We start from the raw sequence: 27,358 nt of genomic DNA on the forward strand, positions 1-27,358 counted from the left end.
TATCTACTGGGAGTTCACATATCAGCAGAAAGTGGAGGCATGGTCATGCACATAATAATGGTACAAAGCAGAATTTAACAATTGCCAACTGAGAAGCATAAGATACGTATTCTGGGGCAAATTACTGCAGACTGTGGGATTCAGGAAAGTCTCCCTCAACGGGGTGGATTTGTGGTTGGAACTTGAAAGGTGGTAACAATAGCAGGAACAGAGGTCTAGAGGCTGGAAGGCAAGTGCACACTTAGGCAGGTAGAGATGAGTAGAAGCAAACCCTGGGGAGGTGGGCCAGGGCTGCAGCAAGATGAATGCCAGGCCAGGATGGCTGTGGTGTCCATTTCCTTGACATAGGCACATTGAGGGCCCTAGCAGAGAAAGGCAATGTATTCCAAACTCGTCTTTCTTCAAGACTCTCTTTTGCTTTTGGGCAAAGTGGAAGACTAAGCAGAGGACACACTGGGATGGGGAAACAGGAAGATGGCATGGTGACCCCCTACCTTGGGTCACCTGAGTTGGCAGGCTCAACCCTGTGCCCAGGCAGCTTTTTGGACAAGCAGCTGGAAGCAATGTTTGGAGGGCAGAGTAAATGAGCCAAGAAGGGGCCCTTGAGACTCCAGCCACAATGCAGCATCCCTGGACCTCTGTGTTTGGAGGACAGAGCCAGTCCATAAGATATGGAAGCAGCTTCCACCAGAAACCTTCTCTAAGTTAACAGGCAGATTGGGAATGGCTCCAGGAGTGACCACGCTGAACCCAACACAGGTAGAGTTGGTACCACATCCGTTGTAATATTCCCCCAGAATAAACCCAGATGGAGAATTCAGGATGGTAGAACTTGGCTTTTCCCATACTTCCCAGGACCTTTCTGTCTTCCAGGGCACCCAAATGTGGATGGAACCAGGGCCTGCCAGCCTCAACACTTTCAACCTGGACAGCCAGGCTGCCATGCTGCTGCAGTGCAGCTGAGCTCCTAGCTCTGCTCACCTCAGTCAGGTCTCCATAAGGAAGGCTGCTCAGGTCCTCCTGAAGGGCACAGACTCGAACCGTGTGCTGATACCTGTGGACACAAATGACAGAAGTCAGCGTGGTAACAAAAGACCCCATTGCTGGTATCACTGGGCTAAGGCAAGGAGTTGGCCAGTTGCTTCATCTTTGATGTCCAAAGCCTCCCCTTGACCCCTAGGCATTCCCCACACACCTGATGCAGAGTTGACTCAGGGATGGCTCCTTCCCTCACAGGCTTCCTGCCCTGAGGGGAAGATGATTCAATGACGTGAAACTTCTGAAGGCAAAACTGGGGGCACCAACTGCTAGCATTGCTCTTGGAAGTCAGAGAAGGGAATGACCAGTGTGAGCTGAGGTCAATGTGGGAGGCTTCCCAGAGGATGCAAGACCGTGAATGGAAGAAATGTGTGCGGATGGAGGGTAACAGCAAGGTGCTGGGATGATTACTAATGATGACCCTGACATCTGCTCCAGGATACTCCTCAATCCACCAGTCACTCTTACCAGGTTAGAAAGAGCAGGCTTTCTCCCCCTGAGACACCTGAGTACGCTGGGCACAGAGGATACTGTCTGAAGAACAGAGGCCAAGCAGGAATAGGATCTCAGTGCCTTGGACCTCCTAGCTTCTTTGTTTTGTCCCTCAGCATTGCCCACTGTCTAGCATTGGGCCAGTCTGTAGGGAGTCTAATGGGCAAGGCTCTAACCAACTCTCAGCAGCCATGCTGCTGGGATCAGCACCTCATCCTGCAAAGGACAGCAAAGCTGGGGGACCCATGACCTACCAGGCATGACCCCAGTCTCACTCCCTGGGAACTTCAGACAGCAAGGGATCCAGGAAAGTCAATAAGTTAGTGGGTAGGAACTGGAAAATGCTCAGGCCTCAAGATATGGGAGAGTTTCACACCCTCCTCCCTGGGTTTTCTCTGTGCCTCATTCCCGCTCAGATGGCCCGCACTGTAGATAGACTGTTTCCCAGGGCACCACAGTACACCATGTCGCTGCTTCAGGGACTAGTTCCTGCTCTGAATTCCCTAATGTTCCTGGTGTCAGTTCAAGCTCATGCCCTATGCAAGGAGCAGCTGGTTCCCACCACTGGCCCCTAGGTTTCTGTCCCTGAGTACGCTGGGCACAGAGGATACTGTCTGAAGAACAGAGGCCAAGCAGGATTAGGATCTCAGTGCCTTGGACCTCCTAGCTTCTTTGTTTTGTCCCTCAGCATTGCCCACTGTCTAGCATTGGGACAGGCTGCCTGCCTCCACAAGGGTTAATTAGTTGACTAATTAATTGATTGATTGATTAGCTGGTTGATATCATCAGCATCATCAGCATCATTGGGGTCCTCTCTTCTCAATGCATGACAGTGGGCAAGCCTCACAACTCAGACTTTGCAGGACACACTCTCCCAATAAAAGGCACCAACAAGAGAGTGAGCAGGCAGATCATGGGTAGCTGCCCTTCAGGTGGCATGCTGACCCCTGGCAGAACTTAACGTCCTGGAACAGAAGCTGGGCAGAGCCCTGAGCATCATGCCCATACACCAAATTTAGGAGTGGTATATATATGGTGGTTAAGACTGAGGCTTTGGCAAGGTAGCAATATTTACATTAGACAAAATAGACTTTAAAGCAAAGACAAGAGACAAAGAAGGGTATTACATAATGATAAAGGGATCAATCCAACTAGAGGATATAACAGTTGTAAATATCTATGCATCCAACATTGGAGCACCTAAATACATAAAGCAAATATTAATGAATATAAAGAGAGAAGTTGATGGTATTACAATAATAGTAAAAGATTTTAACACCCCATGTACATCAATGGATAGATCATCTAGGCAGAAAATCAATAAGAAAAGTGTCTTTGAATGATGCATTTGACCAGATGGACATAAGAGATATATAAAGGACATCCCATCCAAAAATAAGAAAATACATTATTTTCAAGCGCACATGAACCATTCTCAGAATACATTGCATATTAGGCCACAGAACAATCCTCAATAAGTTTAAAAAGATTGAAATCATAGCACGAATCTTTTCTAATCACAACAGTAATAAAACTAGAAATCAATCACAAGAAAAAAAAACTGGGAAAAACACAAACACATGGAGTCTAAACAACATGATACTTAACAACCAATGGGTCAATGAAGCAATCAAAGAAGAAATAAAAAAATATATGGAGACAGATAAAAACACCATGGTTCAGCATCTTTGGGACACAACAAAAGTAATTCTAACAGGGAAACATATAGTGATACAGGCCTACCTAAGAAACAAGAAAAAGCTGAAATAAACAATCTAACCTTACACTTAAAGTAACTAGAAAAAGAAAAACAAAGCCCAAGAGGAGTAGAAGGAAAAGATAATAAAAATCAGAGCAGAAATAAATGACATAGAGATGAAAACAAATCAGAAAAAAAATTAATGAAACCAAGAGTTGATTCTTTGAAAAGATAAATAAAATTGATAAACAGCCAGATTCGCCAAGAAAAAGAAAGGACCCAAAAAAATAAAATCAGAAATGAGATGAAGTAACAACTGACACCACAGAAATACAAAAGATTATAAGAGAATACTATAAAAATTATATGACAACAAACTGGAGAACCTAGAAGAAATGGATACTTTTCTAGAAACATACAATCTTCAAAACTGAATCAAGGAGAAAAAGAAAATTTTGACAGACCAATTACTAGTAACAAAATTAAATCAGTAATAATGATAATAATAATAATAATGACCACCTACTGAAAAATAAAAGTCCAGGACCAGATAGATTCACAGGTGAATTCTACCAAACATTTAAGAAGAGTTAATACCTATTCTCCTTAAACTATCCTAAAAAATAGAAGAGGAAGGAAAGCTTCCAAATACATTCTATGAAGCCAGCAGTACCCTGATATCAAAACCAGACAAAGACACTATAAAAGAAAAGAAAACTACAGGCCAATATCCCTGATGAATATAGATGCCCAAATCCTCAGAATATTAGCAAACCCCATTTAACAATACATTAAAAGGATCATTCACCATGATCAAGTGGGATTTATTCTGGGGATGCAAAGATGGTTCAATATTTGCAAATCAATCAACATGGTACATCACATCAACAAAATGAAGGCTAAAAATCATATGATCATTTCATTAGATGCAGAAAAAGCATTTGACAAAATTCAACACTGTTCAAATAAAAAAAAAAAGTCCCAACAAACTAGGTTTAGAGGGAATATACCTCAACATAATAAAGGCCATATGAAAACCCACACCTAATATCATACTCAATGGTGAAAAACTGAGAGGTTTTCCTCTAAGATCAGGAATGAGACAAGGATATCCACTTTTGCCACTTTTATTTGGCATAATACTGGAAGTTCTAGACACAGCAATCAGACAAGAAAATAAATGAGGTATTCATATTGGCAGAGAAGAAGTTAAACTGTCATTATTTGTAGATGACATGATACTACACATAGAAAATCTTAAAAACCCCGCCAAAAAACTACTAGAAGTAACAAATGAGTTCTGTGAAGTTGCAGGATACAAAATTAATACCCAGAAATTGGTAACATTTCTATACACTCATAACGAAGTAGCAGAAAGAGAAATTAAGAAAACAGTTCTATTTACAATGGCACCAAAGAAAATAATAAAATACCTAAGAATAAACTTAACCAAGGAGATGAAAGTTCTGTACTCTGAAAACTATAAAACACTGATGAAAGAAACTGAAGATGACACAAATAAATGGAAAGATATACAGTGCTCATAAATTGGAAGAATTAAAAATGTCCACATTATCCAAAGCAATCTATAGATTCAAATGCAATCCCTATCAAAATACCAACAGCATTTTTCACAGAACTAGAACAAATGATACTAAAATTTGTATCTTTGTATACAAAAGATGCCAAGTAGCCAAAGTAACCTTGAGAAAGAAAAAAAAGCTGGAGGTATCACAAGTCCAGATTTTAAGATATACTACAAAGTTATAGTAATCAAAACAGTATGGTATTGGCACAAAAATAGACACATAGATCAAAGGAACAAAATGGAGAGCTCAGAAATAAACCCATACTTAAATGGTCACTTAATCTATAACAAAGGAGGCAAAAATATACAATGGGAAAAGACAATCTCTTCAATAAACAGTGCTGAGGGGTGCCTGGGTGGCTGTTGGTTAAGCGTATGCTTTCGGCTCAGGTCATGATCCCAGGGTCCTGGGATTGACCCCGCATCAGGCTCCCTGCCAGCTGGGAGTCTGCTTCTCCCTCTGCTCCTCAGCCCGCTCATGCTCTCTCTCTCCCTCCCTCTCTCTCACTCACTCTCTCAAATAAATAAATAAAATCTTTTTTTAAAAAATGGTACTGAGAATACCGGACAGCTGTGTGCAAAAGAATGAAACTGGGTCAATTTATAATACCATACACAAAAATAAACTCCAAATGGATTAGACCTAAATGTGAGAACTAAGGCCATAAAAATCCTAGAAGAGAACACAGGCAGTAATTTCTCTGATATTGGCTGTAGCAACATTTTTTTAGATATGTCTCCTAAGGCAAGAGAAACAAAAGCAAAAATAAATTATTGGGACTACATCAAAATAAAAAACTTTTGGGGGCACCTAGGTGGCTCAGTCAGTCAAGCATCCAACTCTTGATCTCAGCTCAGGTCTTGATCTCAGGGCCATGAATTTGGACCCACTAATAAACAAACAAACAAACAAATAAATAACTTTTGCACAGCAAAGGAAACCATCAACAAAACAAAAAGGCAACCTACTGAATGGGAGAAGATATCTGCAAATGACACATCCAATAAAGGGCTAATATCCAAAATATATAAAGAACTTACACAGCTCAATACCAAAAAAAAAAAAAAAAAAATCTGATTAAAAAATAGGCAGAGGACCTGAATAGATATTTTTCTAAAAAAGACATACAGATGGCCAACAGACATATAAAAAGATGCTCAATATCATTAATCATCAGGAAAATCAAAACCATAATGAGATATCACCTTACACCTGTCAGAATGGCTAAAATCAAAAAGGCAAGAAATAACAAGTGTTGGAGAGGATATGAATAAAAAGGGACCCTCATACACTGTTGGTGGGAATGTAAATTGGTGCAGCCACTCAGAAAAATAGTATAAAGTTTCTTCAAAAATTAAAAAATAGAAATACCATATGATCTAGTGATTCCACTATGGGGTATTTACCCATAGAAAACAAAGACACTAATTGGAAAAGATATATGCACACCTATGTTTATTGCAGCATTATTTACAATAGCCAAGATATGGAAGCAACCTAAGTGTCCATTGATGGATGAATGGATAAGGAAAATGTGATGAGTGTGTATGTGTGTGTGTACATGCACGCACACGCATGGTGTGTAATGGAATATTACATGACCTTAAAAAAGCATGAGATCATGCCATTTGCAACAACACGGATGGGCCTAGAGGATATTATACTAAATGAAATAAGTCAGACTAAGAAAGACAAACACCATATGGTTTTACTTATATATGCAATTTAAAAAAAACAAATGAATAAACAAACAAAAACAGAGTCAGACCCATAAATACAGAGAACAAATTGATGGTTGCAGGTGGGGGAAGGAAGTGGGCAAAATGGGTGAAGGGGGTCGGTGGGAGGTACAGGCTTCCAGTTATAGAATGAGTAAGTCATGGGGATGAAAGGTACAACACAGGGTATCTAGTCAATGATACTGTAATAGAGTTGTATGGTAACTGATGGTAGCTACACTTGGGGTGAGCACAGCATAACATATAGAGAAACTGAATCACTATGTTGTACACCTGAAACTAATGTAACATTGTGTGTCAAATACACTCAAATAAAAAAACTTTTTTAAAAGACCAGGGGCTTTGGAATCAGAACAATCTGTGTTTGAATCCAGCTGGGTAACCTTGGACAAGTGAATGTACCTCCCTGATCCTCACCCTCCCCTCTGTAAATTGGGCTAATAACTCTCATTGGGTTTTGAGAAGGAAACAAGAACACATGTGTAGAGCCATTAGCACAATTCCTGGCACACTGGAAATTCTCCATCAGTGGTGGTTACTATTAATATTATTACCTTTGTCAATCTTTAACTATGAGATGCAGATTGCTCAGCACCTCTTCATTCCTTTGCCACCCTTACCCCCCTTCTTAACTTTCCTCCTACACTCCTGCTTCCTGTGGCCTGAGAGCCACCATGGTCACCCTAGAGATGCCACACACAAAGGGTGCCTTGATCTACTCTACCCTCCCAATTCAAGCACCACCTTCTCTTCCTTCTCATGATCTCTGCTGCCTCTGAATAATCCAAGAGGACCTCCTGACACTTGGCACATTCCTTCTTGATGCACTGTTATTTCTGTACATCCCTTACTGCCCCTTCCAAACTTGTAACACCTCAGGGGCAAAGATACATCTGAGCCACGCTTCTTTCCCCCATCATCCTGCATGAGCCTGAAAACTGCAGGTATTTGGTAAATATGTGCCCTGACATTCTGCCTGATAAAATAGGAATCCTTCCTCCTAGCTGGCTACCACAGAAAGAAAAACCATTCCAGGTGGGGTGGGGAGGAGGCCAGGAAATGCTGAGCAGAGCAGTTTAGCTGGTGCCAAGGAATCCTGCACTGATCAGACCTTCCTGCCGCTCTTGAGCCTCCTGGCAATAGGATGTCATGGCCAGGGAAGAGGAAGGGAAGTAATAGACCTCTTGCTGGGAACGCACATGCTGGCCAATGTCAGCCAGGAAGGACAGTTTGTGGGTTCAGACAATAAAATATGAAAGTCAAGACTATCACTGGAGAGCTGACAGCCAAATTTTAAAAAAACAACTCCACTGGTCTTTACTTCAGCATCGTGGAGCTTGGGGAGGCTTCAGGGGGAGCCACATGACAGGAAGCTCCAGTGAGAACAAATGATGTTGGCCTGGTATTCAAGACTCAACCCCTGCCATTTAATAGCCTTGACCTTGGGCAGGTCAACTCCCCTTCTGAGCTTCAGCCTCTTCATCTGTAAAATGGGGATATGATGCCAGGATCTCCCTAAATAGGTGTTTATAGAACTCTAATGAGAGAATGTACATGGCAGCATACTAAATCCAGGAAGGAATCATAGAAAGCTATTACTTTCCAGTGCTTAAAATAATGGTCCAAACTGTATCCAAAAATTATGACTTGAACTTTGATTTTCTTCCATTAGATCATTTTCAGTATATTAACGGCAATATATCCTTATAGATGTGATGTCAATTAATAATTTCAGGGGTGATTAATTTGCATACCTGCTGCTCATGATTTCAAGCAGTTTTGGTTACTTGGCCTAAAGCAAAATTCCCAGATATATCTTCCTCCAATCAGACAACATATGCACTGTTACAGAAAACCTCAGAACATATGCTACTCTGCACTGGGAATGAAGTGCCAATTTCATCCATTTCTCAGAGTGTGATCACAGGTCTGCAGAAAGCGCCTCTCCTGAACTCTTGGGTCAGGAAGAGAAAAACCAACACCCATTTGGATCTGATGAACGTTTAATCAGAATTCATTAAAGAAACCCACTGAGCAAGCATTACAAATGGCATCAGCATCTATAGCAGAAGGTATCAAATATCAAAGTGCCTCATCGTTTCAAAGTTAATATTACCTTTGGTGATCATACTTTTCTCCAAATAGTATGTTTTCTCTCACATTTCCATGAAAGATCCATGCTTGCTGGGAAACATAGGCCACAGTCCCATTGACTGCCACGATCCCTTGCTGTAACTGCATCTGGAGCAAAATACCGGAATACCTTCAGAAGCTAAACCTCACAAACTTCTCTTCAGGGGCCCACTAAACCCTTGCCACCCACTTATTCCATGAACATTATCTATGATGGTGCAAGAGGGTCAACAAGATGTCTTAACCCACACTGCAAAGCACAACCGTATAGTCTGATGGTCGCAAAGTCAAAAATCTGTAAGTGGCCAGGCAGGAATGTCACAAAAGAGGCAGTGGTGAGTTCTACTATAGGCTGGAGAGGCTGCATGACACCTCCGTACAACCAGAACAAGATGCCCTCTGAGGGAACCCATCACAAAGGTTCCCTTTTCCTCCAAGTGCACCAGCAGGATCCCACCCTCCTCAGCCAGGCCCCAGGGGCAGGATATAGCCTGCATGGCTGTGAAGGTGGTCCTGGTATGCCCTGTCTCAAGGAAGCAGCCTGTACATTTGGTGCAGGGCCTGGTACAAGGATTTGGGCTTGGTGCAGCCAGAATTTCTCATTCTTCAACAGGAGTGGAAAATCCAGTTTCATGTAGCACATCAAGCAATCCAATTAAAAACTTACATGGGCTCTAGTGTGTGACCCTGAGTACATAAGTTCACTTAAGATGATCCCACATGGTGGGCATCTAACAGGTAACAGTGGACACTAGTGATGATACCCTGTTCAAAGCTTTCAGGAGGCAGGATTTGTGAGAGATGGCATGGTGCTCAGGGCTGATGCAGCAGCAGCAGTATGTCATGGACAGGGAAGGAAGGTAGCCAAAGTCAAAGGATGTGATGCCATTTCACCTCAGGAATGGTCCAAGGGACAGAGAACATTAGACTTGGAGAAGAGAAAATGATAATGACAATAATGGTAATAAATATAGCTAAATGAATAGAGTATATGCCAGGCACAGGGTTAAGTACATACAAAATGCTGATCACCACGACTGTCCCTGGGAATTACCCTATAACTATTATATACATTATCTTGTGGAATCCTCACCATGACCCTCCTAACCCCCATTTTACAGATGAAGACACCAAGGTTCAGAGAGGCTCAGTTACTTATCCAAGGTTAAACAGTGAGCATGAGGCTGAGACAGGTGGTAAACATAGGCAGTCTGGAGCCCACTCATCAGTCACCCTGCTGCCTCTATCCCAGTGACTACAGTGAGGCATCTAATCTCACCACTGTCACATGGGAGATAGATTCTATTTTCTCTGAGAGATTCCAAAGGAGCAGATCAAAGGGCAGAAGTTAAAAAGAGGTAAACCCTACGTCCATATACATCAAAACTCTCCAAAGAGGGAACTGAACTCCCCATTGCTGGAGATATCTGAGCAGAGTTGGCTCAGCTATTAGGGCATGCTGTGGAGAGACTCCTGTTATTAAGTAAAGAATTGGGATGGGTCACCTGTAACACACCTGCTGACTCTAGGGTTATGACAGAGATACACACACAGAATCCTAGAGCATAAGGGACCTCAGGAGCTCACCTAATTCTGCCCCCACCTCCTTCAGACAGGGAAGGAGTTATCACTCTTTCTAGAATTGAGTTAACTGAGGCCAAAAGAAGTCACCCTAGTCTAGCGGGCTCTTCTGAGCCAGTGTCCTTGTTTTTTCAGAGGTGCCTCCTCTCCCTACTACAGGCATCCAAACTTCTCTTTAGGAACAGCAGGGTGGGGAGAAAGAGGACTTAATATTCATTCATTTGGGATGAGAAACCATATCAGTTTAGAGCCCTGTGAATACAGTAAATGGCTTGGCTATTTTGCTGGGGTCACACAGCTAGAAGTAGCAAAGGACAAAAAAACCTGGGCTCTTCCCTCTTCCTACCACAAGGTCTGCAGAGAAGTTGAGGGCAAATTGCTGTTTTAGTTGATGCATGCATTCAGCCACTCCATCAAAGAAGCTTTGACTGAGCCAGTGTGGTCTGGGAAGACACTGGAGATATGGAGATGGACATGGGGAAAAACACATCTAGAGACATGGTGAGTCATAGGTTCCTCAGTCCTTCCCTGCCAAGCCACCTTGCTGGCCTTTCTAATCAGAATAGCCCAAGTCATGGGAAACACCATGTACTTAATGACTTGTCTCAAGGAAACAGTCATTGTTTAACACATGTCCTTAGGAGGTAAACCTAAGGGTGTATGAAAAGCTCAGCACCACCTGGAAAAGGAGCATGGAGCTACTGAGCACATTAACCTCCTGGAAATCACTATTAACTGTGTGCACAGCATCCAATGCCATCGAGCCCAGCTGCTGGGTCCACTGTTCTCAAAGGGCCCCAGACATGGCAGGTGGGGACCATTTGACTGTCATGTCAGTGCTCCATCTTCGCAGCTTACCTGTCCTAGGAGAGCTGCAATGAGGGAGCTCTTTCCACTTCCAACATTCCCGCATATTCCCAAGACCTTCCCCTACCAGAGAAACAGAAAAAAAGACACAGTCATTCCACCAGTTCTTAGAGGGTCTTGGGCCAAAGGTGTTGCCCACAAACTGTGCTGGCCAGGCCAGGTGGTGACCAAGGGGTCACTGCTGGCTCTAAGAGGTGGCAGCTACAGCCTCACACCCCAAACCTGAAACACAGCCTGGGAGGAGGCAGGAACCTAAGTCTTAATTAAGTGCTTTCCTTGGCACAGCACAGCAGAGTGCCCGGAGGACTTCCAGAAATCATGTACAAGCACTGATGCGAAACAGCCTTGTGCTGGTCTGGGACACACAGGCCCTGGACATGAGGATTGTCCCCCTGCCCACACTCCAGGAAAGCAAATCTAATAGAAGTTAAAAGCTGTACAACCCAGGGGGACAAGGGTAGCCTTTGAAATACAGAGAGCCTAGTGTTTTCCAAAAGTCATTTTTAAAGTATCCTTCCACCATACCAAAGCGTAATCTGAAATTACTGAGCAGCTATGCTATTCCAACACATGGGGCTCATGGATTATTCTACAGCTACAGATCTATTAATTCAACCACAAATCATTGTAAGAGACTGCTATGTGCCAGTTGCTCTTCTGGACACTAGCAATAGCACAATACAGAAATGTACATGACAGACAACAGTTTCGCTCTGTCCACAAGGAGCTTACGTTTTAGTTGGGGGGCACTGACAGTCAACAAGATAGGTAAGTAAAATATGGAGAATGTCAAGTACATGCCACAGAAACACATAAAGCAGAGAGGAGATAGGGAGATAAGAGTGGAGGGAAACTTACTGGAAAAGTAAACATCTTAGCTTGAGTTCTCCCAGAAACAGGCCCTGAATCAAAGATTTGAGTGAAGGTAGTTTGTTTGGGAGGTACCATGGGAAGGGGAAGGTGGCCCATCAAGGGTGTACTATTATATCAGCTCCCATGGGAGGCAAGTGAAGTTCAATCCTGCTGGGAAATTCCGGGAAACTGAGGATTGTTCTATGTCCCCAGTGGCTGAGGGAGTTGGGGATAAATAGCCAATAGTCAGTGCTTGAGAGCGGCTCCCTTGTCTGTGGATGTCCTGCTGTTTTGGGGGAGGTGGGGAGGGCCCTCAGGCACAGACACAGATCCCGCAGTTGGAAGATGGCCAGGACACATGGATGGCTCACTGACAGTATCTGCTACAGGCACCATTTGAGTAAGACCTGAAGGAGGTGAAGAAGTGAGCCATATAGATATCTGGGGGGAAACAACTGCAGGCAGAGCAAGAGTCCATTATGGAAACTTTTGGGCAGACATGTGCCCACTCTTGTGTTCAAGCAAATACTGTAATGCTGCAATTGGAACATCTAAGAGCATTCTCATTAAGACTTGCTCTCTGTGATCCCTTAGAGCAAAGATGCCCATCATGAAGCTAAATATGTCTCCCTTCCCACCTGAGATAGACCAGAAGGGTCCTGTCTGCCACACCCAGCATGTGAAGATTGCTTCTTGTCATCACGAATTTCATTGACAAGTCTTTATGGAACACCAGGCATCATGGTAGGCATTGGGGATAATGCCTAAAAGCAACATAGACCAGAAAGGAACACAGACAATATACAGTAACAGTCACCTTACAGGTAATACAATGGCACTAAATTCATATCTTTCAATAGTTACCCTGAATGTAAATGGGCTAAATGCCCCAATCAAAAGACACAGGCTATCAGATTGGATAAAAAAACAAGACCCATCGATATGCTGTCTGCAAGAGACTCATTTTACACCCAAAGACACCCCCAGATTGAAAGTGAAGGGGTGGAAAACCATTTACCATGCTAATGGACACCAAAAGAAAGCTGGGGTGGCAATCCTTATATCAGACAAATTAGATTTTAAACCAAAGACTGTAATAAGAGATGAGGAAGGACACTATATCCTACTTAAAAGGTCTATCTAACAAGAAGATCTAACAACTGTAAATATCTATGCCCCTAACATGGGAGCAGCCAATTATATGAGGCAATTAATTGCCAAGAAACATATCGACAACAATACAATAATAGTGGGGGACTTTAACACCCCCCTCACTGAAATGGACAGATCATCTAAGCAAAAGATCAACAAAGAAATAAAGACTTTAAATGACACACTGAACCAAATGGACTTCACAGACATATTCAGAACATTCCATCCCAAAGCAATGGAATACACATTCTTCTCTAGTGCCCATGGAATATTCTCCAGAATAGATCACATCCTGGGTCACAAATCAGGTCTCAACCGGTGCCAAAAGATTGGGATCATTCCCTGCCTATTTTCAGACCACAATGCTTTGAAACTAGAACTCAATCACAGGAGGAAAGTCAGAAAGAACTCAAATACATGGAGGCTAAAGAGCATCCTACTAAAGAATGAATGGGTCAACCACGAAATTAAAGAAGAATTTTAAAAATTCATGGAAACCAATGAAAATGAAAACACAACTGTTCAAAATCTTTGGGATGCAGCAAAGGCAATCCTAAGAGGAAAGTATATAGCAATACAAGCCATTCTCAAGAAACAAGAAAGATCTCAAATACACAACCTAACCCTACACCTAAAGGAGCTGGAGAAAGAACAGGAAATAAAGCCTAAACCCAGCAGGAGAAGAGAAATAATAAAGATCAGAGCAGGAATCAATGAAATAGAAACCAAGAGAACAGTAGAACAGATCAATGAAACTAGGAGCTGGTTCTTTGAAAGAATTAACAAGATTGATAAACCCCTGGCCAGACTTATCAAAAAGAAAAGAGAAATGACCCAAATCAACAAAATCATGAATGAAAGAGAAGAGATCACAACCAACACCAAAGAAATACAAACAATTATAAGAACATACTATGAGCAACTCTATGCCAGCAAATTAGATAATCTGGAAGAAATGGATGCATTCCTAGAGATGTATTAACTACCAAAACTGAACCAGGAAGATATAGAAAACCTGAACAGACCTATAACCACTAAGGAAATTGAAGCACTCATCAAAAATCTCCCAAAACACAAAAGCCCAGGGCCAGATGGCTTCCCAGGGGAATTCTACCAAACATTTCAAGAAGAATTAACACGTATTCTTCTGAAACTGTTCCAAAAAATTGAAATGGAAGGAAAACTTCCAAACTCATTTTATGAGGCCAGCATTACCTTGATCCCCAAACCAGACAAAGACCCCATCAAAAAGGAGAATTACAGACCAATATCCTTGATGAACATGGATGCAAAAATTCTCACCAAATACTAGCCAATAGGATCCAACAGTACATTAAAAGGATTATTCACCACAACCAAGTGGGATTTATCGCTGGGCTGCAAGGTTGGTTCAACATCCGCAAATCAATCAATGTGATAACAATACATTAATAAAAGAAGAACAAGAACCATATGATCCTCTCAATAGATGCAGAAAAAGCATTTGACAAAGTATAGCATCCTTTCTTGATCAAAACTCTTCAGAGTATAGGGTACATTATAGAGGGTACATACCTCATATCATAAAAGCCATCTATGAAAAACCCACAGCGAATATCATTCTCAATGGGGAAAAACTGAGAGCTTTCCCCCTAAGGTCAGGAACGTGGCAGGGATGTCCACTATCACCACTGCTATTCAACATAGTATTAGAAGTCCTAGCCACAGCAATCAGACAACAAAAAGAAATAAAAGGCATCCAAATTGGCAAAGAAGAAGTCAAACTCTCACTCTTTGCAGATGATATGATACTTTATGTGGAAAACCCAAAAGACTCCACCCCAAAACTGCTAGAACTCATACAGGAATTCAGTAAAGTGGCAGGATATAAAATCAATGCACAGAAATCAGTGGCATTCTTATACACCAACAACAAGACAGAAGAAAGAGAAATTAAGGAGTTGATCCCATTTACAATTGCACCCAAAACCATAAGATACCTAGGAATAAATCTAACCAAAGAGGCAAAGGATCTATACTCAGAAAACTATAAAATACTCATGAAAGAAATTGAGGAAGACACAAAGAAATGGAAAAATGCTCCATGCTCATGGATTGGAAGAACAAATATTGTAAAGATGTCAATGCTACCTAGAGCAATCTACACATTCAATGCAATCCCCATCATAATACCATCCACTTATTTCAAAGAAATGGAACAAATAATCCTAAAATTTGTATGGAACCAGAGAAGACCCCGAATAGCCAGAGGAATGTTGAAAAAAGAAAAGCAAAGCTGGTGGCATCACAATTCCGGACTTCAAGCTCTATTACAAAGCTGTCATCATCAAGACAGTATGGTACTGGCACAAACACAGACACATAGATCAATGGAACAGAATAGAGAGCCCAGAAATGGACCCTCAACTCTATGGTCAACTAATCTTTGACAAAGCAGGAAAGAATGTCCAGTGGAAAAAAGACAGTCTCTTCAACAAATGGTGTTGGGAAAATTGGACAGCCACATGCAGAAGAATGAAACTGGACCATTTCCTTACACCACACACAAAAATAGACTCCAAATGGTTGAAAGACCTCAATGTGAGACAGGAGTCCATCAAAATCCTAAAGGAGAACACAGGCAGCAACCTCTTCGACCTCAGCCGCAGCAACTTCTTCCTAGAAACATCGCCAAAGGCAAGGGAAGCAAGGGCAAAAATGAACCGTTGTGACTTCAAGATAAAAAGCTTTTGCACAGCAAAAGAAATAGTCAACAAAACCAAAAGACAACCGACAGAATGGGAGAAGATATTTGCAAATGACATATTAGATAAAGGGTTAGTATCCAAAATCTATGAAGAACTTATGAAACTCAACACCCAAAGAACAAATGATCTAATCAAGAAATGGGCAGAAGACATGAACAGACATTTTTCCAAAGAAGACATCCAAACGGCCAACAGACACATGAAAAAGTGCTCAACATCGCTCAGCATCAGGGAAATCCAAATCAAGACCTCAATGAGATACCACCTCACAGCAGTCAGAATGGCTAAAATAAACAAGTCAGGAAATGACAGATGTTGGCGGGGATGTGGAGAAAGGGGAACCCTCCTACACTGTTGGTGGGAATGCAAGCTGGTGCAGTCACTCTGGAAAACAGTATGGAGGTTCCTCAAAAAGTTGAAAATAGAGCTACCCTATGACCCAGCAATTGCACTACTGGGTATTTACCCCAAAGATACAAATGTAGGGATCCGAAGGGGTACGTGCACCCCGATGTTTATAGCAGCAATGTCCACAATAGCCAAACTGTGGAAAGAGCCAAGATGTCCATCAACAGATGAATGGATAAAGAAGAGTGGTATATATATACAATGGAATATTATGCAGCCATCAAAAGGAATGAGATCTTGCCATTTGCAACGACGTGGATAGAACTGGAGAGTGTTATGCTGAGCGAAATAAGTCAATCAGAGAAAGACATGTATCATATGACCTCACTGATATGACGAATTCTTAATCTCAGGAAACAAACTGAGGGTTGCTGGAGTGGTGGGGGGTGGGAGGGATGGGGTGGCTGGGTGATAGACATTGGGGAGGGTATGTGCTATGGTGAGCACTGTGAATTGTGCAAGACTGTTGAATCTCAGATCTGTACCTCTGAAACAAATAATACATTATATGTTAAAAAAAAAAAAGAAGAAGAAGAAGATATCAGGAGGGGAAGAATGAAGGGGGGGAAATCGGAGGGGGAGATGAACCATGAGAGACGATGGACTCTGAAAAACAAACTGAGGGTTCTAGAGGGGAGGGAGGTGGGAGGATGGGTTAGCCAGGTGATGAGAATTAAAGGGGCACATTCTGCATGGAGCACTTGGTGTTATACGCAAATAATGAATCATGGAACACTACATCAAAAACCAAAAAAAAAAAAAAAGAGAAAAAAAAAAAAAAAAAAATAGGAAAAAAAAAAAAGAACAGTACAGGTATTAAAACTGAAGAGAATATGTCCTAAGTGTGACTTTGCAGAGGTAGGGAAGAAATTGAAACCCCCTGTGCTAAATGAAACAAGCAGGTTAGTAATATTTTGTAGTTATTCTCCTGATAATCTTAATTTGGAAATCAAATAGCTATCTTTATGTTTATAGACACATTAAAGATACCTGAAAAGATACATACTAACATTTAATAGTGGTTGTTAGGGTGATGGGATTACAGGTGGTTTTCCAGCCATGTGCTCTAGATTTTTTTTCTACATCATCTATTTTTATAATTTCTGTAGTACATATTTATAATTTTATGTTATGTTTTACTTTATAATCACTTAAAACACCTCTCCCTACATGGAAAAATTAGAAATTTTACCTTCACTGAGAAAAAAAAAATTTTGGGAAAATATGGATGTTCTGAATTTAGGATATTTAAGTGCAGCTCTTAAGCTGGACTTGGTTGTGAGAGAAAAAAGGCAACAATAGCTAACATCAGTTGAGACTTACTATGGGCTTAGCATTTTTGTATGATATCTCTTTCAATTCTCATACCCACCTTGTGAAGTGCTGCTATTATTAAAATATCCATTGAGCAGGTAAAGGAGGAGAGGCTCTAAGAGATTAGGCAGTATATTCAAAGTCACACAGCTGGCAAGTGGCTGGGACTGGAACACATGTACACCAGGTTCCAGAGGCATACCCTTAATCCACACAATGCTGTGTTGCCCCTTTGTTTCAGAAAACATTGACCATGTTCTTGATGGACAAGCCCAAGGGTCACCAACATAATGAGAAGGAAGAAAGCAATGAGGGGGCTAAAAGGCAGCTTCTTTCTTTAAAACACAAGAGTAGTTCACTGAGGCCTCTCTGGAGCAATTCCAAAGACATGGTTAGAGCAATCCAGGTGCTGCATGCACATCATTGGCAGGAGGATGGGGATGAGAAAGCAAAATGGGTTGCACCCAGCAGGACTTAACTGAGAACCTAGCTCAATTGCACTCAGCTAAGCAAATACCATTTCCGATGAATACATGGCAGACAACCTTGTTAACAACAAGAAGTACCACTCTACACCAGCTATTGAGCTTAGCGTCACATAATAAATAGGAACCTCTCCTTCTATAGTGCTCGCACGGGGAAAGGGTGAGTCAACAACATGGGATATTAAAATACTAGGCACAAGATTAATGCTGAGCCCTCTGCAGCAAAATCAACAAATACTGCCATCCCCAGAGCACTGCTGCTGAGTTCCCAGTGCAAGAGAACCACATGCAGGAGAAGGCCAAACATTCCATAAATGCAGAGCTTTGTCTAAAGACTCTATTCCCCAATCCTGAGGGGAGAGGCCAGCAGACTGGCTGGCTTCCTTTGCTGGGTTGCTTGTTGATCTCATTTGCTTTTAACAAGTATGTTGCTGAAGAGAACAGATTTTGGGGCCACGTGCCCTGTGTGTGCAACCCTCTTCTCTCACTTTCTAGCAGTGTGATCTTGGGTGAGATATTTAACCTCCCTGTCTGTCAGGTTTCTCAATCATAAAGTAGGGGTAGCTATAGTACCTACCTCTTAGGGTTATTGGGGTGGTTAAATGAGTTAATTATGTACCTGGTAAATAGTAAGTGCTCATAATTGTCAGTTACTGTCTATCATAGTTCTCCAATGTGAAATTAAGAACAAATCTAAAAAGATTTATAAAAGATCATCAGTTTGAGCCTAGCCACCTGAAATGTATTGTCCATTCAACATTGCAACTGGCTCCTTTGGATTTTGAAGATCAGTACTAATACAAACACCATCTTCTCTCAGCCTGAAGAGAATGTCTCCATTATCCATGTACATAGTTTTAAAATTGGGGAAAGAAGACAGCCTATTAGAGACATCCCCCCACCACCACAACCACCTCCAGCTCAGACTGAATTATGTTAGGCCTTGGTAAGGCCATAGCTGTGTGATACAAGGAGGAAAGATGGAAGCCACACCTGTAGAGCTATTTACCCACCTTTCTCACTACGAAGTTTATATTGTGCAGAACCAATTTGGAGCTATCACTTTGCTCCTCTGGGCCAGCAACTCCCTGGGATGATGAACTCAAACGGTATGCCTCTAGGCTCTGTTTCTTGAGAAAATGCTTTTTCTGGTTCTGCACTTTCTTTAGGTCACTTTTTATGCTGGTTTCTTGATCCCATGTCAAGGTGGCATTTGCTAAAAGCAAGACAGTATCTGGGTCTTCTGGTTGGGTGATGTAAGATGGGGGGCTTTTATCTATGAGAATTTTCTAAGATTAAAGAGACAAAATTAACTGGGCATACATTATCCATTTGCAAGAACCATCCCAATATATCCTCTAATGACCCAAAATCATAATCTGGGCAATTTTACTTAGGACACTCAGGGATATTCTGAAGATATTCCCCTAGGAGAAGCTGCAGCAGAAATAGTCTACTAGCTCATGCTATCTAGGACAGATGCCTCCTTAGCCACAAGGTCTATGTGAGTCACCCACATTGGAGAATGCTAATCTCAGTTACATTTCTTCCTCATGCCCAAGGTAATAAGCTTTTGCCAGTCTTTGGGTAGTGGGCTTCATTGCCTGGCACTAATGCTTATGAAACCAAGGTCACATGCTCAGCCTCTACTGTGTCTTCTTCCTAAGACCCCACTCAGCTCAGTTCAACAAAACATTTGCCAAGTGTCTACCCTCTGCCATTCTGGGATAAATGCAGAAATGCAACTATGAATAAGGCATGATTCCTGTCCTTAAAGAGATTACAGTCTGAGGGAAGATGGGAACATACACAGACATTTCAGGGAAACGTGACAAGAACAAAACACTGCAACTTCTAGAGAAGGGAACTTGGCTCCCCATCCTGAGGGCCATGTATCAGTGCCTGAGCTGAGTCTGTAAAGGTGCTGTACAGGCAAAGATGAGGGAAGGAAGAGGAGATTTGCATTAGCAAAGGCAAGGAAGCATGCAACACCATGGTTTATTGGGGTGGGGGCATGAAACAAGCAATTCAGGATTACCACAGCTCTCGAGATAGGGAAGGTATAGGAAATCAGGTGGAGACATAACTAAGGACCTGCTGATGGCAGTAGGGACAGACCAAAAGTTGAGGAGTCAAGAAATAGCATTGTTCCTCTAGCCTAAGATATCTGATATAATATATACAATTAATGTGATGGTGTTCATGCTTGTGTTTTGTTCAAAAAGTGATGAGTCAACAGTGCCACCTTCCAAACCAATCTTACAAACAGCGCCTCTTAAAATTGAAGAAATACAGTGAGCAGAAGATGACCCAACAGGGTTCTTGATTGGTTGAATGTGGATAGTAAGGGAGAAGAGGGATACAGCCACCTCAGATGCCTAAGATGACTTCCAGTTGCTGGCCTGAGTGAATAAAATCATTCAGTTAATTCACACATGTCTGGAACACCCTCTTCCTTTTCCTTCCCTTGCCTGAACTTCAAAACCACTTTATGTACAAGTCATGTATCCTTACTGCATACATCAATTCCTGGGATACCTGGTCTTACACTAGACTGAAGGTTCTTGAGTGTAAAGACTCTCTCTTCCTCTTATTTGCATTTCCCACAATATCTTATATATAGGAAGCACACAGTATATCTCTGATGGATGACTGACTGAATGAATAAAGCAACTGAGTGCATAAATGTGGTGCCCCACTACCCTCTTCATCACTACCATCACCACGCCCATCATAGGACAAACCAAGTAGGTAAAGGGGAGGAGGATGGTTCAGTGAAAACTCAACCCCACTCCTGGAACAACTTAAGATTTATAGCTTGGAAAAAGAGTAGAGGTCAAGAACATCATCTCCATGTATGGAGATTCTATTTCATTTTTACTAAAAGGGCAGACCACCTTATAAAGCTCTGCTTGTACCCTCCTTGATGTACATTTATTGATCCAGCTCTGAATGCAGGGCCTTCTCCCAATGTTCTTCAAACCAGTGACCCAGCCCTCCAATGGGTTTACACAGCTTCCCCATATCTGAGAATTTTCCCACCCAAAAATGAGATCTCTCTTCCCTACTCACCCAGCATTAGTTATACCTTCATTCTCCTCAGAGAGACATTGGCTTCAGCCATTGCTTTGACAGAGAAAGGCAAGATTGCAATTGAAAACTTCATTACATTAAACATGGCAATCACACTAAATGCCTGAAGAACAAAAGAGAGGTATAGGGTTTAGGATGAGATATTGCCTTGGCTCTGAACAATTATATCCATGGGAATTACATTTGCTGAGATGAGAAATGATGGCACAGTTGGAATTCTTACAGGAATTTTTTTTTTTTCATGGTTCACAAACCATGGGCTGGCAAATTAGGGATAGCAATATCTTAATCTCTTTTGCTTTGAATTTTCATCAAAATGGTGGGAGATTTATCCCCTTTTCTTTGTCAGTCCAGAGAAGATAATGTCCAAGGAAGGCCTCTAATTGAATGTGTTTGGAAGTCTCCATCCACATCCTTACATGGCCTAGACCATTCACTCAAAACCCCATGGATTGTCCTAAATTATCCCCTTCTCCCAGTTACTTCAGAGGTCTCTGACCCTTCAGATCTAGAGCATCCTTTTCCATACCATATTCAGCCCCAGGATGAAGACAGAAGATTCCTGGAGGGACGGGTTGGCCCATGCTGCCTGGTGGAGAGTGACTTCTGGCTCTCCTGCCCCGGGGGTCTAGCCTCCACCCCTTGCCTCACCACATGCCTGAGACAAATTTGAAAGCCTCTGTTCAACTGCCATTCCCAAAAAATCACCTCCCCTCCTTACTGGGGCTTTTCTCACTGAACCCTGCCTGGTAGGTGGTTAACATCATACAGCCTCAATGAAGATAAGTTTCCTTGCTCCATTGGTGCCCCAAGGGTGCATGATTTCATCTCTCAGATTTCATCTTCTCATCTGTCTGACTTGTAATTAGCAGCTTCTCCCTAAGCACCCATTTAAGAAATTAATAACACAATTTCCATCAACAAATCCAGAGCGATCCTTCCTGCTATTGAATGGGCCCCATGGACAAAGCCCTGGGCTTCAACTAACCCTCATTAGTTCGGTAAGGGGACAATGAAGAATGCTGCCCTCATCACATCTGGTCCCAAATCCATCCCCAAAGAGAACTCAGCTCCCCCAGGTCCCCAGGCACGATCTTGGCTCAGAAAACCCAGGCCTTGGTTGACAGAGCACTCAGGCTTCCTGATGTGAGCCAGCACCTGGGGCTGACCTCCTACTGATGTGGCCCTGACAGAGAAGCCAAGGGATTCCAAATCTGAAGAAATATGTGCCTTGCATTCAGGGGAATTTGTTCTTGGTCTACATTTCTTCTAAATCATCATTTTAGAAAATATTAACCATGTGCACTCAATTCGGTTTTAAATTTGCTTGGTGTGTTGCTGGGGAAAGAATGTTTTGTTGTCGTTTGGGATCACAGAACACAGTCACAATAATTGAGAAGCATTCTGTTGAGGCTTTGGTATGTCGTTGCCATTCATTCTGGCTTTGGGTTCATGGCTGAATTCAAGCCCCCAGAGTGTGTGAGTAAATTGCATGTGAAGAACCCAAGAAAATAAAAAGCACATCACAACGAAACACAGGGAAGTAACAGGACTGACAGCCTCACAACAGATGCCCCCCCACCCCCACCCCAGCAAAAGCATCCTGCCTTCTCACACATCCCCCTTCCCTTCAAGATCTGTGATTTTTGGTGCAACTATTGCTCTTCAAGCATACTTGCTTATTTCGTTCTCTCTCTCTCTCTCTTTTTTTTCTTGCTTTTATTGACTTTCCTCCATTCACTTACCCTTCAGACACTGGGTTTAATATCTCAGCTGTTTGTTTATTTCAGCCAGGGGCTGTTTCTGATCTAGCCCAGAGTTTCTTTACCTTTAAGTGCACAGGCCCCCTTATAAAAAAACCTGAGCATCTCACATTCATTCTAATTCTCCCTCTGAGGCTTTCAGCCCAAAATCTCCTGGCCTGGGTGAGCATCAGGCTAATAAGAACAACAAACACTTACACAGCATTTACAACGTACCAGGCGCCGTTCCACGTGCCTTACATAAAAGAACTCCTTCAGTCCTCACAACCACAGGGACTATCATAACCCCATTTATAGGTAATAAAACCAAGCAAGAGAGGTTCAATGAATTGCCTTCCATCATAGTAAAGTACCAGAGTTGGGATTTAAAAAAGGGGTATTCTGACCCTAGCATCTCCCAGTACCTACGACTCCTCCCACCCCACCCAGAGAACTCCCACAAACTTTCCTTCTTATAAAGCATATGAATAATTGTGACTAAAACAGCCAAGTGCTCATCTGATTTCAGTTTTGTTTTCCAAATGTCAAACTGTGTTCCAACATTAAACACTACCCCTGCACTGACATAGACTGGATAAGAGTCACTGTTAGGCTCTCCTGGGCTCCTTGTCAGCCCAAGCACTTGTTTTTAAAAGTCAAGATAGAATTCTGGCCCTTCTGTGATTGGGTATTCTGGTGCCAATGCTGGGCCTTTGCAAGCAGGGAGAAGCTTCCCACCTGGCACTTGCCAGTGTTGGAGTGTGAAGGAGGCCAGTTCTAGAGATGGTTCTTACCACCGGGGCGGTGAGCCTGCGTCTCAGGAGGATGTGGCAGGTGAATGTCAATACAATGGCTATTGTAGATGCAATGGGGGCCAGGGCTGAGTTTCCACTTTGGACAAATCCAGCTTTTTCCAGTAATTTCCTTTCCCTCTTCCTTATATCTGTAAATAGAAAATAGTCCATGATGGATTTATTTTTGCAACACTAAGAAATGTATTTACCCTTATCTTATCCTCCTGCAAAAGAGTGTTAAGGATTCCTGTTGTGAAGTTTAAATGAAAGGAAGCACAGAAAGTCCTGGGCACAAACTGGGAGCTCAGCGCATGTCAGCTGCCATACTGGATGGTTTCTGAGGTCTCTTCCAAACCTGATTCTCTGTGTCAAGAGTCATACACTTGGATGCCTACAGAAGCCAGCCAAGTAATGTAAATGAAGGGAGTGAGCAGAGAGTAAGACCAGAGGGAGGGTGTGGAGTATAGCAAAATGGGGACCACATGCCTCAGTGAAAGGGGCCTCCACCTCTCAGTGCAGGGCAGCTCAGGGTCACCAGACTTTCAACTGTTCTGAAGTCTGGGATCTGGAATTTTGTGGGACATCTTTCTACTTGTAAATGTTGGGAACTAATTGAAAAAAGTTTTTAAACTGTAAAACCAAACAAAACGCATGTGACAAACCTGAAGACTGCCAGATTGGGGTTCCTGTCTTTTGTCCCAGGTACAACTACCAAAGCCCAAGAGCATTTATCCCTTTCATAAGTCCAGATGGGGTCCGTGCCTTTGCACTGTTCAAAAGTTAAATTCAAGCCTCCTTCTCCTCGTGTTTAAAGTTCTTCACTCCAATTCCAGCCTCTTCTGCAAAAACCCTTTCACACTGGCAACATGGGGCCATCGCCATTCTTACTGAGTGCTCTGGTGAGCACTGCACAAGGCTCTCATTTGATCACTCTCATCACTGTGTGACAAGGGAGAGCCTATCATTATGCTCTCTGGCAGGACAGGAAAGTCATCACAGGTTAAGTAACTTGCTTTTTAAGTGGTCATGGCAGAGTTGGAACTCAGTTCTACGGCAGTCCAAAGCTCAGCTGTCCACATGCCCTTTGCCTCTAGGATACCACCCACCTCCCTGTCCCCAAGCACGCTCTCACATACCCACCTCTAGGCCTTTGTTCCTGCTGGGGGTCTTCCCCAGCTCTGTCCATGTCTGAATCCTTGCTATCCTTGAAGGCCTTTCTAAAATGCCGCTTCTGCCATGACGCTCTTTCTGATCTCTCAATGTGATGTGCTCACCCCCTCACCCTCCTAGAACTTCTCTTCATTTCCTTTGTGGCATTTTCCCCATTTCACCCTACAGTTATTTCATGTGTTCACTCATTCAACAAATTTTAACCTGATGTCTACTATTGGCCAGGTGCTGTGCTTGGTGTTGGACAATATAGGAATAAACAGAGTCTCAGCTCTCTTTCCATAGGGGAGATAGACAATAAAGAAATAAACAAACAAATTCTATCATTACAAATTTGTTGGATGATATGAAAGAAATGAACAGGGTGAAATGATTAAAAGGAACTGGTATAGAATGGACCTGCTTAGAACTATAGTCAGGAAGGCCTCTTTGAGTCAGCAACATTGAGAAGAGTCACAAAGTCACCATGAACATCTAGCACAAGAGCATTTCAGGCAGAGGGAACAGCAATTGCAAAGATCCTGAGGCATGAATGAGCATGGATGTTGTTCTAAAAAAAGACAGAAGGTTCCATGGCCCAAGCGAGTTATCAAGGGTTAAGACAAGCTGTGATGAGATCAGAGAGGTCTTCAGGGGTCAGATCATGTTGGATAATAAGCCATATAAAGGAATTTGGATTCAAATATTTTACTTATTTATTTGAGAGAGAGAGAGAACAAGCAGGCGGAGGGGCAGAGGGAGAGGGAGAAACAGATTCACTACTGATCAGGGAGCCCAATGCGGGGCTCAATCCCGGGGACTTTGGGATCATGACGTGAGCCGAAGGCAGACACTTAACTGATTGAGCTACACAGGCGCCCCAGGAATTTGGATTTAAATCAAAAGCCCTAAATTGGAATAATCTAAGTGTGATAAGAAGCCACTAAAGATTTTTCAGCAGGGAAGGACAGGATCTGATTGACATTTTTAAAAGGTCACAGTGGTTTCTGAGTACATAATGGATTTTATGTATGGGAAGGAAGAAAGCAAGTGTTGCATCTAGAAGTTCTTTCCATAGTCCAGAAGGGAGAGCATATTGGCTTGCACTAGGGTGGCAACAGAATGAAGAGAAGCAGATTCCAGATGTATTCTAGAGGTAGAGCCAACAAACTTATAGCTATTGTTGAGCTTAGTTAACTCATTGTCCCTTCATCTTAGAAGCAGGGACCTTTCTCTAATCATTTTACACAGCTCCCATGACCTGGCACATAGTAGGAAGTTGATAAATATGTATTGAGTTAAACTGACTCAAATTAAATTGAGTTGAATTAAATTGAACTAAGTCAAATGGAATCAAGTTTAATCAAATCATTGAACTAAAGTGAGTTCAATGTGTGAGGAAGTATTTCTGGGTCTTCAAGGAAGGTTCCAAAAGGTTGCCAGTGTCCCAACCTGCAGCACTTCCTCTGGCAAGCTCAGAAGCAAGTTTTCTAAAGCCACTTCCTAAAACACAGATACACAGCTTCAGGCCCAATTACATGCTGATCTAGAAGTGTAATTGTAGATCCAGAGAGTCAATTGTAAAAGTGGTTCGGATCATTAACCGGCCAACCACCTGAGTCTATGTCAGCAATTATGTAAATGTTCCTGCAATTAGATTTGCATTTATACTTGATTGTAATGGTTTTAATATCATTTTTTTAAAGCTATATATGTGTCCTCATATCTGTGTAAGGAATGTCAAGTCAGGGGGTCATGCAATCATGATGAGGTTGCTGCAGGCAAGGAGATATATATGTTAAGTGTGAGTGTGTGCCTGTATGTGTAGACATCTTCTAAGTCAAGGAAATAGCTTGAGATAGCTCTTCTTCTTCTCATAATGTTTTCGTGGATTATTTTTGCAAAAGGTAACCGGTCAGTACCAGCATCCACATGCCTTCATAAAGTCTAAACCATATGTCGCTCACCTGCTAAGCATTTGGGTTCACCAGAACAGATGCCTGGGTCTATTAAAATCTCTGCAATCCTTTGAAAAACCTGAAAAGCAGCTCAGGGGGTCCCCACAACTCCCTTTCTGGAATGCCTGGCCCCAGGAACCTTAAGAACCCCCTAGAAGAGCACATTCTACAGGGTAAGTTGTTCTTCAAGCACTTGCACATCCTACCTTGAATGGTACTGGTAAAAGATTTCTCCCAGGCATACATTTTAATCAGCTTGATGCTGGTCAGAAACTCATTCATTGTCTGAACTCGCTTGTCTGTCACCGAAATTGCTGATCTTCGGAAAGCTGAATTGAGCTTAGCCATAAACATCTGAAATCAAGGTACAAACAGTGTTCAGAGAGAATTGCTGAGTTGCAGTTGGCCTAAAAATCCAGGGATCAGAGTATAAGTGCCAGGAAAAATTCTAAGGGAAGCTGGACTGAGATTCTCAGCCATCCTTCCCGTAAGTTGTGGCAGCCAATGTGGACCAGGGGACACCACT

At 42.4% G+C, this 27,358-nt stretch overlaps 1 protein-coding gene across 1 annotated transcript in view; it reads right to left on the bottom strand.

Annotated features, from left to right (window-relative positions):
* The window catches only part of ABCC12 (ATP binding cassette subfamily C member 12), a 67,401-nt gene that overhangs the window by 31,681 nt on the left and 8,362 nt on the right, over positions 1-27,358 (bottom strand). The window contains exons 6-12 of the mRNA XM_032424303.1: positions 27,039-27,186; positions 23,726-23,874; positions 21,185-21,292; positions 19,110-19,385; positions 11,130-11,201; positions 8,674-8,798; positions 982-1,054 (exon numbers count right to left, since the gene is read on the bottom strand). Coding sequence (XP_032280194.1) covers positions 982-1,054; positions 8,674-8,798; positions 11,130-11,201; positions 19,110-19,385; positions 21,185-21,292; positions 23,726-23,874; positions 27,039-27,186 — 951 coding nt within the window. The remainder of the gene's footprint in view (positions 1-981; positions 1,055-8,673; positions 8,799-11,129; positions 11,202-19,109; positions 19,386-21,184; positions 21,293-23,725; positions 23,875-27,038; positions 27,187-27,358) is intronic.

This window comes from Phoca vitulina, unplaced genomic scaffold, assembly GCF_004348235.1.
Source record: "Phoca vitulina isolate PV1807 unplaced genomic scaffold, GSC_HSeal_1.0 scaffold30, whole genome shotgun sequence".
Classification (NCBI taxonomy): Eukaryota; Metazoa; Chordata; class Mammalia; order Carnivora; family Phocidae; genus Phoca; species Phoca vitulina.